The 17691-nt window shown below is 37.9% G+C and overlaps 1 protein-coding gene across 3 annotated transcripts in view; it reads right to left on the bottom strand.

The window, feature by feature from the left end:
• Positions 1 to 17691, bottom strand: part of Sse (separase) — a 330246-nt gene that overhangs the window by 135638 nt on the left and 176917 nt on the right. For all 3 annotated transcript variants that reach the window (XM_067148330.2, XM_067148331.2, XM_067148332.2), the window contains exon 6: positions 10690 to 10922. In XM_067148330.2, coding sequence (XP_067004431.2) covers positions 10690 to 10922 — 233 coding nt within the window. The remainder of the gene's footprint in view (positions 1 to 10689; positions 10923 to 17691) is intronic.

Below are 17691 nucleotides of genomic sequence, written 5' to 3'. Positions count from 1 at the left end.
TAAAGAATATTTTATTTTCGGTTTTATTTGAGTCGATATATAGCTGTATGGTAATTTTTGAACCATATTTATGGAACTTACTTATGTTGTTTTCGTTATTACACAATGAAGACTTGAGAAAACAAAGAAAGCAAAGATCATACATATGAATTTTGAAGGGATATTCAATGAAATTCAAATGATATTTTAATGATATCTAGTTGATATTTGAGTGGTACTTAGTTAATATTCTTGATATTTCGACATTATGTCACCAATATTTCAAGGTGCTTCAGTCACTTCAGTGACTTTTCAATAATTTTTAAGCAATATTTAAACATTATTTCGCCGATATTTCATGGTGCTTCAGTCACTTCAGTGACTTTTCAATAATTTTTAAGCCATATTTAAACATTATTTCGCCGATATTTCATGGTGCTTCAGTCACTTCAGGGACTTTTCAATAATTTTTAAGCAATATTTAAACATTATTTCGCCGATATTTCAAGGTGCTTCAGTCACTTCAGTGACTTTTCAATAATTTTTAAGCAATATTTAAACATTATTTCGCCGATATTGCAAGGTGCTTCAGTCACTTCAGTGACTTTTCAATAATTTTTAAGCAATATTTAAACATTATTTCGCCGATATTTCATGGTGCTTCAGTCACTTCAGTGACTTTTCAATAATTTTTAAGCAATATTTAAACATTATTTCGCCGATATTTCAAGGTGCTTCAGTCACTTCAGTGACTTTTTAATAATTTTTAAGCAATATTTAAACATTATTTCGCCGATATTTCATGGTGCTTCAGTCACTTCAGTGACTTTTCAATAATTTTTAAGCAATATTTAAACATTATTTCGCCGATATTTCATGGTGCTTCAGTCACTTCAGTGACTTTTCAATAATTTTTAAGCAATATTTAAACATTATTTCGCCGATATTTCAAGGTGCTTCAGTCACTTCAGTGACTTTTCAATAATTTTTAAGCAATATTTAAACATTATTTCGCCGATATTTCATGGTGCTTCAGTCACTTCAGTGACTTTTCAATAATTTTTAAGGAATATCTAAACATGATTTTCACCGATATTCCAAGGTATTTCAACCATTCCAACGACATCGACAATGTTTAGGGGATATTGGATAAGGATTCAATAATATTTCGATGAATTATTAATATTTCAAAAATATTGTAACGAGATTGTAATGTTAATGTCAACGATTTCTTTTAATATGATAAGAAAATATTGAATTGTATTTCAATTTGGAATTGGAATTCCTAAGAATGTAACAGAATATGTAATTGTAATTATACTTCACTCCAAGTACAACGAACTTTCAATAAAATAGGAGATAAGGATTTCAACTGGAATTCTTGTTATTTATTCAATTCATCATTGGAAGAGATATTAGATGGAGTACTTATAAATAACCAATAGATAAAGTCAAAAGATCTATTTCATTCTTGGCTACAATTAATTGGAACTGGTTTTGCGGACGGATTTGGGGAAAAGGCTGTGCATTTCTCAGTTGAGTCCACGATATTAAAAAAAAGGTTAATTGAAATGAGTATCCCTGAAAGGTATTGTGCAGCGAACGAATATATGATTTGATAAATATGGTTCTCATGTGTTATTCACCGAGATAAACCAATATCGGTGTAGATAAATGAATGCACATGTTGGATGGGATGGAATATACAAATTTTTTTTTTTTTGCAGATACAGATGATGGTAATATGATTTGGTCGCAGACCTAAGCTGATGTAATTATTTTATTCTTACCTGCGTGTCGTCCTAAATTTTTAGGAGATTATTATATTTATTTGTCCATCCAACATTTTATATTAGATTATTAGCCGGAGTATTTGAGGCAGTGAGGGATAAGGCACAATACGAATAATGTACCCCGTTCGGTGCAGTATGTAACTACGTCATCTGTAGTAGTGTCTTGACTTAATTTTGAAACATAGTGCCATGCACTCTTTTCTGCAGATGTTAGCCTTGTTTGGTACTTTTCACATATTCCTTTCTTGGAGGCGTAAAGTCTCTGCTTGCACTTCGTTAAGACAGCGGCTTTGTATATTACTCCTTTGTGGAGGTGTTGGTCTAGGTTGCCGTGTCTTCTGAGCAGTATTCTTATCTATTCCATTGTTGACCGAGGTTTTATACATCAGACTATCTTCGTTCATTTTCTGCGTTCTTCCACCATTCTTCCATGTATTATCGTGATCGCTATTCCCTTTCTCCCCATTCGTGTTCTTGGCATGATATATGTGCTGGATGTCAGATATTAGCAGAAAATTCCTTGCGATTGTCTATTAATTTGCGTCAGTTGAGAGCAACAAGGAACGGACCGGACACTTAGTGTCTCAAACAGGTCATTTCAACGTTACATTCAACACAAACTGTGACCCACTCTCACGATGGGGCATCCATTTGCAACGAATGCCAAGATCACCCCCAGAAACACATTGTGGCCCACTCCTCCGAAGGAACAATCGCTTGCAACGTATGCTAAAGTATATTTTACCTGTCAATTGATGAACATTCCTCAGTCCGTAAATTCTCAAATTCCGATTTCAAAGAGCACATAAATGATAATAGAAGGTGATCAATTACGAAGCAAGTTTAACACTCAGTTAGGAGTTAACAGAAATATACAATAATTGTAGTGATAGAGATTGCAGTGTGACAAGTCCACACGTCACCTTGTAACCACTATTCGCAGAGTTTCCACTCCCGGTGGGTGATCTATAATTTTTACTCAACTAACCTCGCTCACCGAAACTAGCCCACTTCTGAGACTTAATGATAGGGTTAACTTTACACACTCCTAAAAATTATACTTCAAATATTAAATAAAAACTCATAAAATATAACATGTTCATAGATACATCGCTGAAGATTCCTATAGCGTAGATATACATATATTTCATCATCCTCATATTCACATAAAAATATCTTGCCATGTTCTCTAACTACAAGGCTTGGGGCAAAAAGTCATGGCAACTTTTTTTTCTCTTGAAGATACCAGTCCGGTTGGAAATTGTATATACAGACGAAAGGACAAGGTGTTAACTACATGTGTGGACAATAAACAGCACTGAAATATCGTAACACGCTAATTTATTAGCATACCTGCCAACTTTCGAAAAGATAAATCCGGAAGATCCTTAAGCGGCAAATTTTTAACAACACGCGCCTACGTAACAGTCTTGAGACATAATGAAAAAGGACGGCAAGGGGATTATAAACAATACTAATACAAGTCAAATACAGTAGAAACTTGATGCATTGTTCCCGGAACTGTCGTTTTCCCGTATTCATCGTTGAATTTATTCGGTCTCAAAATTGTTCCATATAAACCAATGTTAAATTTCCCCGCATCTATCGTTTCTCGAACTATCATTCTATCACATCGATCGTCGAAAAATTATTTGTCCTCTGTCACAATTATCCCACATTGATCGATTGTACGTAAGAAAAAAACGCAATTTTTTTTTTAATTTAGAGGGACTGCTCAATAAGCTTAGCATATAATAGCGGCAACCAGTTACGCAAGGATGTACGAGCGATTCGGAGTTGCTAGTCTTGAACAAGGCTGGAGTGCTGTGCAAAGGTTATTCCTGCGCAAGCTCACTACGAGCTTCCTGGTGCCAACGCTTTTCCTCAACCCACTAACCGATGCCTAGAAGTATTCTTATTTACAAGAATTAAAACGTAGACAGCGTAACACTCAAATTTGCCACCATCGTCTGTGTTGGTATAGGCTGGATAGGGCTGCCAACTTCGTTAAAAAAAAAAAGAGAAAATCGCGCAGTGCGCCAGATTCGTTTTAATTACTTACAGGGTGATTAGTGCGTCGTACCTTGTGGAGTGTGTAGGATGCTAGATGCCTGTTAACCGCTTTGTTGCCCTCTGCCCAATAGTTTTGTTACAAGCCGGACCTAACCAATAATCTTTTCTCATAGCCTAGTCGTGTAACTAGTTCCTAAGTTGGCAGCTTCGCACAAGCCGCTCTGACATAATTCGAAACTCGCCGCGTTGAATTTCTAACCTCTGTAACATTGTCTGAGCTGAGATGTGAGAGCCACGCTGTGTTGGGTATCTAACCTATCGTTTGCAAAGGGACTACGGAATCTTTTCCTAAATACAGGTTATCGCCGTAATATCCATGCATCTCTACCTAATAAAAGAAATAGATAGTGTGCAGAGGAAAGCAGCAAGATTTGTAACAGGCGATTTCAGGAGAAAGAGTAGTGTATCAGAAATTTTAAAGGAACTTGGGTGGGAAACTTTAAGTAAGAGAAGGGAGAAAACTAGACTTATAGGATTATATAGAGCCTATACAAGGGAAGAAGCATGGGGAGATATCCGTGAGAGGCTTCAGTTGGAAAATAATTATATCGGCAGGGCAGACCACAAATATAAAATTAGAAGGAATTTTAGCAGAAGCGATTGGGGTAAATTTTCATTCATTGGGAAGGGTGTTAAGGAGTGGAACAGTTTACCAGGGGTAGTGTTTGATCCTTTTCCAAAATCTGTACAGATATTCAAGAAGAGAATAAACAGCAACACAAAAAATAAATGAAGTGTTAGAGGGCATTTGACCAGTGCAGGTTATTGTAAATAAATTTTAAAAAATGTGTGTGATTAAATTAATTCCATCCCCTGGTCTAAGGAGTTGGACACCCAAAGTAGGGGACTGCCTGTAGGGGTGAAGTACAGTGGGGACTTCGAGGGCCCTGGGACCGCTACGGTAGCTGTGAAGGCCCTTCACGAACTCTGAAAATTGGTGGCAAAAGAGGCTCTGGTTAAGACGCAGCAGGTCGTTATGCTACTTAGGTTCCAGAATGGGTTTTAAAAAAAGGTAAATAAATGTAATGTAAAGTTTAATCTTATACCAGTTGTATAGTATCATCTGAAGTAATTTTTAAGTAGTACAGGAGATATTATAAGTAGAATTTTGTAAGCAATATAAATTTATTAAGGATGAGCTGTGTGTTTAATAGAAAAAATTGTTAGCGTAAATTGTATAGTATTATAGGAAAATTTTCTTCTATTGTTAATTTAATATTTAGTGCTTGACAATAATGTATTTTGGTGTACCATTTGCCACCAAGGTAGACACCTCATTTGCAAATAAAGAGATTTTTGATTTGATTTTGATCTTCAACTTGCAATAAGAGAACTGAACTTAAAGGATTTCAATTATTAAGAAATGTGTAAAGAAAAGTGAAATGTAAGGGCATAAAAGTCACGCTTTTTATTTCCACCTCGTAGGCCTATATCATTGTTGCAATATTTTGATACCGTTATGTTTAGTATGAGCTATATGGTTAGCACGTGTTGGCCTTTGGTTCAAGGGGTTTTGATTGGGTCGAGGATTTTAAATTTCCTTGGTTAATTCCAACAGTTCGGAGGCTGCCCGCCGAATTAAACACTAGAATTCATCTTATAATAGGTAGAGCCGCATTTTCATATGCGCATAGATCCCCTATCACGCGACAACTCGAAAGACCTGCACCCGACTCCGGAGGCCACGCGCCATTATTGCAGTTCTTATAATAATAATAATAATAATAATAATAATAATAATAATAATAATAATAATAATAATAATAATAATAAATAATATATTTACATAACGAAAAATGTCCCAATACAGTAGCCGTATTTTTATTATTTTGCTTTCCCCCTTTTTTATGTTGCCCGCATTTAAATTTTTCCCGCATCCGTCATTTTACCCCCTGCCCCCTGAAGAATGATGCATCGAGGTTTTACTTATATGTCATGGTCAACCCTGAAATTAAATACACGAAGTTAAATCTCGATAAGTGTTCATCTGTTTTTACTTAACACTGGGAACACTTTCCGTGATCGTATAAAACAAGGAAATTAAGCAGAATGCCTAACGAAAGGATTGATAGGCCTAATATTGTTTCTTACTAACTCATTACGAACACCACTAAAAATACTAGATCACTTAGAAATTCGTCACACAATTTCACGAGTTTCAGAACTACCACCAATGTTACACACATCCACAAACAAAGCCTTTCAGCTACTACAAAGCACGACACAGTTACTAAAGATGTTATATAAATTCACAGCCTGCTACTTTTCAAGGATTTCTTTTCTTCAAAATCGCAGCCTGCTACTTGTTTGGGAACATCTCATTGAATGAAGTACATAGCAGTTGAGGTCAAACAGGTGACAAAAGCAGTGATAATCGATAATGTGATTAACGATTCATTTACCGGTCGCATTTCAAACACTGCATCTCGTATTACCAGCCACTATCGAAAGTCATTGACCCCAGAAAGTGACACAAAGCGTACATAATCAAAATCCGTACAATAATGTTCACACGTACAACCATAAAACACACTCAAAATACATACATTTTACGGAAAAAACGGAATACTTGGCAGGTATGTATTAGGGTATATACAGGGTAATATGGCCTTCCTGGTGCAAAAGAATGGCAACACAGTACACAAAGTTGACATAACAAACCTGGGCCTAAAGACCCTCAAAGTAGTCCCCTGCTACTGACACCACACACTGCCAATGATGGAGGCGCTGAATATCATCTGCCTCAGCATTTGCCGCACCATGTGTGAATTGGGTCACCTATTGGCGCACAGCATTAGCAATGTCCTCTCGTGGTTCAAACTGCCTACCATGTAGTGGTTCCTTAATCTTTCGAATGAGATCAAAGTCACAGGGCGAAATGTTGGGAGAGTACAGTGGGTGCTCCAATTCTTCCCATCCCCAACGTTGCAGTAGCTGCTCTACACACTCTGCTTTAGGTGGTTTTGCATTGTCGTGCAGGATTATTGCATAGTCCACAACATTCGGATGTTTCTCCCAAACGCCACGTCGTACCTGTCGCAGCAGGAAGTCCCTGTAGTACTGTGCGGTCGGAACAAAGTGGCAAACAATGACACCCCCGACGTCATACAAGACGATCACCATCAATTTGACCGGGGAAGGATTCTGACGGACCTTCTGCCTCCTTGGTGATCCAGTATGTCGCCACTGAATAGGTGGAAACAATTACCCTCATTCCTTAATGTAAATCTGGATTCAATACGGACTAAAAATGTTTTTGACATTAAATTACCCTGCGGACTGACGTTTCAGTTCTGGTTCGTATGCCCTGGCCCAAAATTCATCGATGGCGATTATTTGTGACAAGAATGTGATTAACGATTCATTTACCGGTCGCATTTCAAACACTGCATCTCTTATTACCAGCCACTATCGAAAGTCATTGACCCCAGAAAGTGACACAAAGCGTACATAATCAAAATCCGTACAATAATGTTCACACGTACAACCATAAAACACACTCAAAATACATACATTTTACGGAAAAAACGTATGCAAGCCTGCAAGGTGGTTGGAGCATATTGCACAGCGCACCCATCTTTGAACTTCCGTCAGTGCATGTGGTACCCACCATGATGCGATTTTGCGCAGTTGCAGCTCATTACGCAATATCCTGTGGACGGTGCATTTCTCGATGCCACTTGCCCTCTCTAACTCCAGTAGCACCCATCGTCTGTCTTCATCCAGGAACTGCTCAATTATGGCACGTGCCACATCGGTCCGCAAACTGACAGGTCGTCCCGAACATTGCTCACCACTGGTTGACACACGTCCATGCTGAAACTTTCCTACCCACCATGCTACTGTGCGGTATGGTAGGGCATTATTCCCAAGGGCTACCACTAATTCACTGTGACCTTCCATCGCATTTCTCCCTCGGAGAATGGCTATTTTGATGCTGCGCTGCTCAACACGGGTTACTTCCATTTCGCACGACACTCGCCAACTGACTGAATTCACAGCCCTCGCTGCGCTACTACTGGCTATCACAGAACCATCGGTTGTTCTGCATACACACTATGTCTGCAGAACTTCCACACGACACATATGTTTGTGATCCGTTCACATATCTACAAAAAAGTTGCCATGACTTTTGCCCCAATCCTCTTATATAAATATGTCTTTTTGGTGTCTGAATGCCTATCCTCGTTTAGTGCATGTGCCAAATGTTCATCCCTTATGTGTGTGAAAGTCTTACCACAGTATATGCATGAGTACATTTCCTCTCCTGCATGAGTGAGTTGAGTAAATGCCTTACTGCACTTCATGCATAAGATAAAGAGTTTCACCTCTAAGTAACTTCCTGCTGCGTACGCTGGAAGTGCCATAGGTGAGTTGTTTCACTGCCCAACAGACCGAAATGTAACTCTAGCGTGTTACGTACCTTATTGAGGTTCGGAGCCTCCAGATATTTTGTCTACCAATCTTCTAAAACCAATTAAATTACTCTGCGGACTGATGTCCGCTTGCATCCGGGAGATAGTAGGTTCAAACCCCATTGTCGGCAGCGCTGAAGATGGTTTTCTGTGGTTTTCACACCAGGCAAATGCTGGGGCTGTACCTTAAGGCCATGGCCTTTTCCTTCCCATTCTGGTTGTTTTATCCCATTGATATACCTTGTGATTGAACAGATAGTGTCTAAGTATGTATTCAGTTTGTTTATAACTTTTATTCGCCGTATTTCTTGGACCGACAGGCACACAACATGACATGAGACCAAATTTAATCACTATTTCAGAAGTCTGCTTTTAAATATTTATTACAAAAATATATAGAAATGTATTAATTATTATTGCCATAGCTAAATATAATTGTTAATTATCTCCAGTATACTACCAATAATGTTGTGATCAATGTATATTTGTGTATATTAAAAATTTTTACCATTAATTGTAAAGTCAAAACTCTCGAGTTAACAGCTCAATAGCACAATACTCAGAATTAATAAATAAATAAATGCTTTGCAACAAAAGCACTTTCAGAGAATTTTTGGTGTATAAATAGTGGTCATATTTCAAATAAACGAATGTTTTGAAGATCAGACTTAAATTTCTTTACGAAGTAAAACCGTTACAAGTTACACATTATTAAATGTTTCGCTCCATAACAAGTTTAATAATAATAATAATAATAATAATAATAATATTGGCTTAAGTCCCACTAATTACTTTTCCTGTTTTCGGAGACGCCGAGGTGCCGGAATGTAGTCCCGCAGAAGTTCTTTTACGTGCCATTAAATCTACCAATACGAGGCTGACATATTTGAGCACCTTCAAATACCACCAGACTGAGCCAGGACTGAACCTCCCAAGTTGGGCTCAGAAGGCCAGCGACAGCCTGGCACACAACTTTCAGGGCCTACATAAAAACACTTACCTTTCAAACTCAATGTCTGATAACAACTGTAACACGATTCAGATAAAATTTCTTTCCACATTCGACATGCCCAGAGAATGGAATCTGAAAATCGTATTATGACGGACAAGAGTTTAAATGCTGGACATGCAGGCTTAGAATCTATTCTCGGGACCACTTTTCGAGCAGACTAAAGCGGAAGCGAGTGTATAGACTAGGGGATGGCGCGGGTGGCAGGGGCATTTCCGAGCGAGTACTATTGACGACAGGATTAGTCTACCTCGTGTGCTGACCCCGACTTAGGTATGCAGCCACTCAACAGCGATACAGATTACTTACTGCAGCTGACGCTGAAACCTCCTACATGATGATGATAATAATAATAATAATAATAATAATAATAATAATAATAATAATAATAATAGAGCCTCCGTGGATCAGACGGCAACGCATTGGCCTCTCACCGCTGGATACCATGGGTCAAAACCCGGTCAATCCATGCGAGATTTGTGCTGGATAAAGCGGAGGCGGGGCAGGTTTTCGCCTGGATCCCAACATCCCCTGTCAGTTTCAAGTTAATTCCAGTACGAGTACATAATCATCACTTCTCTCGCTCATTCATCAATCGCCCATGAGTAGCGTAACAGCTCATTTCAATCAGGCATCAGGCTATATATTTAGATAATAGTGAATAATAAATAGTAAAATATTACATATATACTGATAATAATAATAATAATAATAATAATAATAATAATAATAATAATAATAATAATAGTAATAACAATTTCATGAATGTAATGCTTACGGTGTATGTCAAAGAATTTGTTCGCAATGCTTTAAGCGTGAAATCTTAGTTAGCACATTAAAAATGTGAAAGCCTCCGTGGCTTAGGTGGCAGCGCGTCGGCCTCCCACCACTGGGTTCCGTAGTTCAAATCCCAGCCACTCCATGTGAGATTTGTTCTGGACAAAGCTGAGGCGGGACAGACTTTCCGCTGGGTACTCTGGTTTTCCCTGTCATCTTTCATTCCAGCAAGACTCTCCAGTATCATTTCATTTCATCTGTCAGTCATTAATCATTGCCCCAGAGGAGTGTGACAGGTTTTGGCAGCCGGCTTAATTCCTATCCTCGCCGCAAGGTGGGGCTTCATTCATTCCATCCCTGACCTGGTCAATGACTGGAAAACAGATTGTAGGTTTTCCATTTACAATGCAATTCAGTAAATTAATTGTTTAAAGACGTACGCCGTTAAATGAATGTATGAAATTCCAATACGCATACGTTAATGTACTAATTATTTTAAATGCAATCCGCGAGCTGGAGTACAACTTTGAATCGCGCACCGGTTCATTTGGCAAGCACGGCGAGTGCGACGAGGCAATGACGTCACTTCCACTTTAGTCTGTTCAAAAGGTGGTCTGGAGAATAGTGACAGGAGGAATCTTACCTTGACAGTTGGTCACTATTGCAGTGGTGCACATTTCGTGCAGCACAATAAAGAATTTGACGACACCGAGGTGGAAACAGAGTTTCAAAGTCGCACTCTGCCCCAGCTTCATCCTTCAAAATTTTGTTGACAGCATTCTCCAGCTGAAGGTGTATAGCCTGGTCAACAAACTTTCCAACCAGCAAGCACTTCCAGCCTTGCAACCATGAGTTCTCAAGAAAAGAGACCAGTGTCTGAAATGAAAGGATAGATTTCATATTTCATTTTAGATCTTTCTTTTTTTGGTCCTCACTAAACTAACATTCAACAACGTAAACTCCGTATTTCTCAGTTACATTGTTCTTCCAACATTACAGAAAAATTGCAGGGCAATCTATTATAAGAATACAAAATTAGGCTCTAAAAAGCAACAAGTGGAACGTTTTAGTGCTATCAATGTTAAGACACATCCCAGACTGTAGTAGATACTGCACTGTCAGAGATGTTTTAAAGATACATACCAAAAACCAATTTCTTGACGTTTTACGTACCTTCATTTTTATCGTAAACTATCAGCAATTTTACATGGAATGAAAATAACAGGAATACGACTTTCCACTATGAATCTCTCACACTGTTTGACTGAGCATCAAACCTTTTAGTTTTGCAGTTGCTCCTTCCCATAACCATACTGTGTTTACCCTTTTCATACATTCCTGTTTATTTCCTATCAGTCATCACTTGTTGATTCTCATCCCATTACTTGTAGTAAAATTATACACCAGGCGATTCTCTTGTGCCTACTAATTTTGTTTTATACACCCGAACAAATGTGTAAAAACGCTGTATGGTCAAAATTCCTATAATGGCACCCTTTGTGATAGTAATGTCCTGTAAGCTCAGCAGGCAAGCAATTATGACCACACCGACAGTTGCTACATTCAGCTTAAAAAATATTACATCAATTAAATTCATTTAAATCATTGTCCAACTTGCTGGCTGAAGGTCAGCATACTGGCCTTCAGTTCAGAGGGTCCCAGGTTCAATTCCTGGCCGGGTCAGGGATTTTAACCTTCGTTGCTTAATTCCATTGGCTTGGGGGCTGGGTATTTGTGCTGTCCCCAACATCCCTGCAACTCACACACCATACATAATATCCTCCACCACAATAACACGCAGTTACCTACAGATGGCAGACGCTGCCCACCCTCATCGGAGGGTCTGCCTTACAAGGGCTGCAATCTGGTAGAAATAGCCACACGAAATTATTTTGATTTAAATCATTTGTCTACATCAGTCTACCACGTTACTATGTTAATACATTGTACCTAGTGACCATGTGTAGCATAGCACAAAGTTAATGTTTAAAATGATGTTACAGTGGCATGAAAAGCGTATGAAATAGTGAACTGATGGAGTAATGTATACCAATTTACTCTTAATAATACAAGCACGCACCACTGTTCCACCATAGCACACACGTGGTTAGATGCCAGCCTAGCAATTAACGGAACATATCACTGATGGTTCGAATCCTACATCTTTAAAAATTCTTTGGATCGATATGATGTTTTAATACTTAGGCACAGGTTAGAGTGTGCCACATGCAAACAGTAGAACGCCGCTGTTATTGATATTATGCATTGCACTGCTATATGGCTTGAATGAGTCTGTTCAGTCATTCGTTATGTTTTCCACGCATGAATATGTGGACATGCCCTTCGTACTTAAGTGGGAAGCAAGGAAAAATGCATTCCAGGCACTACCTCTGTACCAGGAAAGCTATCCAGACAGGCAATATCTAATTGCAAAGACTTTCAACAGTGTTTAAAGACACTTATGGACAACAGGGGTGATTCAAGGAGTACCACCTGTCAGACAAAAAACTAACATCGGGCGAGAATGAGGAGGCAGTCTTGGACACAGCTGGCAATAATCAACACATTAGTACATGGGCAATTGCTCAACAGCTTAACATCAGCCGGCTATCCAAATGGTGAATACTGCATTCACATAAATATCACCCCTATCATCTACAGCTACACCAAGAGCTCTAAGATCAAACTGATTTCTATCACTGGCTATTAGGGAATGTGGAAAATGATTCAGCATTCCCTTTGAAAATCTTGTTCTGGGACGAATCATGATTCCACAATAATGGAACCATCAACCGCCACAGCATGCACTAATGGAGTGCTGACAAACCTCACTGGGTGCAACAGGCAACATACAGTATAAAGGATCATGGAGAGTGAATGTATGATGTGGAATCTTGGATGATCACCTTTTCAGACCGTATTTCTTCGAGGGTCATTTAACAGGCACACACTACCTGCATTTTCTCTGCCATGAACTCAGACTTCTCCTGAAGGATGTACCACTAGGAGATCATTTAGTGATGTGGTATCAACAGGATGGAGCATCATCACGTTTGATGTTAGCCATCCCTCGCCATCTGGACGAGACACATCCAAGAGCATACATAGGAAGAGGAGAACCTGTTTCTTTGCCTGCCTAAGTGACCGGATTTAACACTATTGAGCTTCTCCTGTGGGGACATTTGAAACAAACAGTTTATACTCAAGCACCACAAAATCCCGAGGACCTTCGGGAACTCATCACCAAAACTTGCAGATCAATAACACCGGCCATACTTGGGAATGCAAGAAAATCCATTCAGCAGCGGGCCCAGATGTGCATAAAACAAGCAGGTCATCACTTTGAGCATTTGCACTCATAGCTAAACATTGTCAGTGTAGTATGGTTCCCTCTACTTGCCACTCCGTATTTATCCAGCCCTGCGGTCCTTCATATGGCCACATACACTGCCAACACTGAGGATATTTCACATATATCGAGGTAAAAATAAAAAATAAAAAACAGAAATTAATGAAGTATCTTTGGCCCAGATTCGAAACTCCCACCTTAACTCCAATAAATATACCCTTGATAATTAAAAATCAGCCTTGTCAATACTTAGAGTTGTTTAATTATTTTTTATTACCTCATACACTGGACATGTTTCAACAACCTTACTGTCCTCTTCCTCAGCATTTTTTTTTTCCCCCCTCACTACCAATTATCTCTTTGACCTCTAATTATTACACACCAAACTTCTAAACCTCTCTTAATAGAATCTACTATATGTCATAATTAACATAAAATATCTCATAATTGTCATAAAAGAACACTATAACTACCCTATTCTATTTACAATTTTCTTAAAATGTTCTGACAAATATGGACATTTTCGTTTGGATTTGATTGACAACTAACTGAGGTCAAGAGCACTATATAGAACAACTCGCAGAGTTCCAGATTTGGGAGTCAGAATAATCGTCGCCCATTTTGCAAATATGATCATGATTGTTGTTTAAAGGGGCCTAACAGCTAGGTCATCAGTCCCTAATGGTAAAAAATGGGATGAAATGTAATGACAATTTAAAAGTCCAAAATCATCCACTGACCAGATTTCAAAATGTGATGAAGAATGAATGGACGGATATGAATTTAAAACAATCAGTGGATCTGAAACTCAGAAACTGGCGTTAATAGTATTACTGACCAACGGACTGCTTCTAAAGCACAATTCTGAATCGATGATACTTGTAGTCAAAAGGGGTCCAAGATGCAGGTCATCGGCCCATCATAATGGTACTTATCGCTAGGAAAGTAAAACCATGGTATTTGCCATGTTGCGGTGCTAATCAAAAGTAGCATAGACTTGCGGTATTCCACACATTATGGTACTACTCGCAGGTAATTTAATACGTGCATGTAGCACAGACCTATGAAGTTTCGCATATTGTGGCGCCATTAACAGGCAACACAAACCTATGAAGTCCCTCATATAGGTGTACTAATCACAGGGACTCGTACTATCCCGTGGTGTTCCTCACATAGAGGGTACTAATCATAGGCAAGGTAGACCCAGGGTGTTGCTCATATAGTGGTACTAATCACAGGTACTGTAAAACCCACACTGATTTGCACACTCACTTCTAATCACAATCCTATTGTGTACCTAACATAGTGGTACTGCTCGCAAGTAAATGCGGCCAATGGTGTTCCCCACGTGGTTGTGCTAATTACAAGTAGTCTCATGGTTCTAATTCGATCATCCCTTGGTCACCCATTTTAGTTGCCTCTTATGACAGGTAGGGGATACCGTGGATACATTCTTCGTCTGCGTCCTCTACCCACAGGGGGTAATTTTGCAAATAGAGGAGTAAGATAGTGATCCTGATATTGGTGTTCTGCTGACAGGCACGTTACCCAATGCAAAAGTCAAGGCCAATTATTATGTTTGTGTACGGTAACAGCAAATTCAAATTAGGTTGGAGTGAGGAGCTACAACGAGGGATTTTCGAGGACAGATAGAAATACCAGCAAAATTTAACTGACATGATCTCTGAATTGGAAGATTGCAGTAAAAATTTTATGAGACACTAATTTTAATGAATTGATTGTATTCTTAGGTAATACACAAGGATGAAATTTTAAGAAAATTGTAAACAGAGTATTGTAGTTTAGTGTTCTTTTAGGACTATGATATATCTTATTTTAATTAAGACATATAGTAGATTCTATAAAGATATGTTCAAAACTTCGGTGTTTGATGTGTGATAATATTTAAAGAGGTCCACGAGATAATTGGTAGTGAGGAAATAAACCGCTGAGGAAGAGGACAGTAAGGTCCTCAAAATATGTATGGTGGTGTATGAGCTTAAAAAAATATATATTAAACAACTCTAAGTGTTGACAAGGCTATTTTTAATTATCAAAGGAGTATTTATTGGAGTAGAGATTGTAGTGAACACGGACCATTATTAAAATCAAACCATAATGGTTAAGTTAATAGACCCTCCCACCTCTCACGCATAACCTGCTCGCTTTCCTTGCCCTTAGCAACTACACTATAGTGCACTGTGACAAAACGTGCAAAGATTACAGCTCATGTTATGGTTATAATGCGGTCACAATACCCACTTCATGTTTCGCAGAAGTTTAATTTTCATATACAGTCGAACATATCCCGAACCTCCATTACTCGAATTTTCAGTATCTCGAAGTAACTTCAATTTCCTGGCCATTTGTGCTTATCTTCATGTGTACTTATTCCTCTACTACTCAAAGTTCAGTTACACTCATTTCGATTTCTCGAAGCAAACATTTCCTCCCTTGAAGCAAAAAATACTCTAACTCAAATTTTGTGCAACATTAACTGTGCAATACAGCATTTGTGGTTTGTGAGAACAGTTAACAAGTGAAGAAAAGTTTACAGTGTTGCTGGGAGCTAATATGACAAACTGAAAATCTAAAACTTATGGCGATCTGAAAATCAGCTGAGCCTTGCTGTTTCTCGGATGTGAACTACATATGAAAGCAACCACCGAAGTTGCGGATGACAAGCTCCATTTACGAATCTCGGCTGCGTGGTACTGATGAGAAGTTTAAACGTGAAGGGAGGAATGGTTAACAGTAACAAACAGAAGAGACTAACAGATTTTTTCTAAAGGTGTTAATCAAGGTATGTTTCTTGTTTCACTACTGTATGTACTGTATCCTGTCTTCTAAAAAGTTACTATAATAACGGTTATAATTAAAGTGATGGCATAAAATAGAGTAAGTCTGTTTATTTTTAAATACTGTTAAAAATAATGTATTCAGTATAAGCCCGTAGATACATATGATTCAGTTATGAGCTATACATGCTTAAAAACGGTATTCTCTATATATCAAAATTTTGATAACACGAAATGAAATCTAGGTCCCGAGGTGATTAGAGATATCGAGGTTACACTGTAATTTAGAGCGTGCAGTCGTGATTATTATTAATGATCTTGCAGATTAACATCTTATTATGGTTAGGCAGTAAATAAAAAGATATGTCTTTTTTCTGTGGGTACCAGAATGGCCAAGGTTTTCAAGACATAAAACTGCCAGTTAGTGGAGCTGCATAAAACAAAATTAGTAGGTGCAAGGGAATCGCCCAGAATATCCATATATAATTGCGCAGATTTCACTAACATCATTTAATACTGTTGCCTGTAAGTTAGAACTCGTGAGGTTAAATAATGTTTTGGGCTGAGCAGCGGTCGCTTGGTAGGGCATGATCACAAAGTTTATACAAGGAGTAATTTTAATACCACCTATTCAATACAAATTTATTCCACTATAGTGTGGTTAAATACACATGGAAATTGTCAGAAATTTGAAGTACATGTTTCGCCCACTATTTATTGGGCATCATCAGCTTCAATCAATCTTAAAACACATATGGTCTAAGGAGTCATAAAAACTTATGTAAAAAATATTGATGAATATTTACAAGTGTTAATACTGTGGATGCAATATGTTTACCGTAAAAAAAAAAAAAATTGGTATTAAAACAGAACTTATACTAAAATCACTTTGAAAAAATGATGTGTTCATCTAAAAGTAATAGTCATATATTGTTATTTAAAAAGTAGTGCATGTCTGACACTGAAATGGATCTTCTTGATGAGAAGCTTAAGCAATATATATTACATTAGGAAAACAGAATATCAAAAATAAGGTGTCAACAGGATAAGAACAAGACGGTTAAAAGATGCAGTAAAAGTTCATATTCGAGGCCAATATTTAAAATAAGGATGGAAAGTAGTAGTTGAATTGAAGGCAGTGTAGTTTTATTTCATTCCAACTTTCCAAGACATCATAAACTACACTGCCTTCAATTCAACTACTTCTTTCCATCCTTATTTTAAATATTGGCCTCGAATATGAACTTTTACTGCATCTTTTAACCGTCTTGTTCCTATCCTGTTGACACCTTATTTTTGATATTCTGTTTTCCTAATGTAATATATACTGCTTAAGCTTCTCATCAAGAAGATCCATTTCAGTGTCAGACATGCACTACTTTTTAAATAACAATATATGACTAGTACTTTTAGATGAACACATCATTTTTTCAAAGTGATTTTAGTGTAAGTTCTGTTTTAATACCAATTTTTTTTTTTACTGTAAACATATTGCACC

Source organism: Anabrus simplex, chromosome 5, assembly GCF_040414725.1.
Source record: "Anabrus simplex isolate iqAnaSimp1 chromosome 5, ASM4041472v1, whole genome shotgun sequence".
Taxonomy (NCBI): Eukaryota; Metazoa; Arthropoda; class Insecta; order Orthoptera; family Tettigoniidae; genus Anabrus; species Anabrus simplex.
Note: the sequence above shows the minus strand (reverse complement) of the source record. Positions and strands in the feature narration are given on the sequence as shown.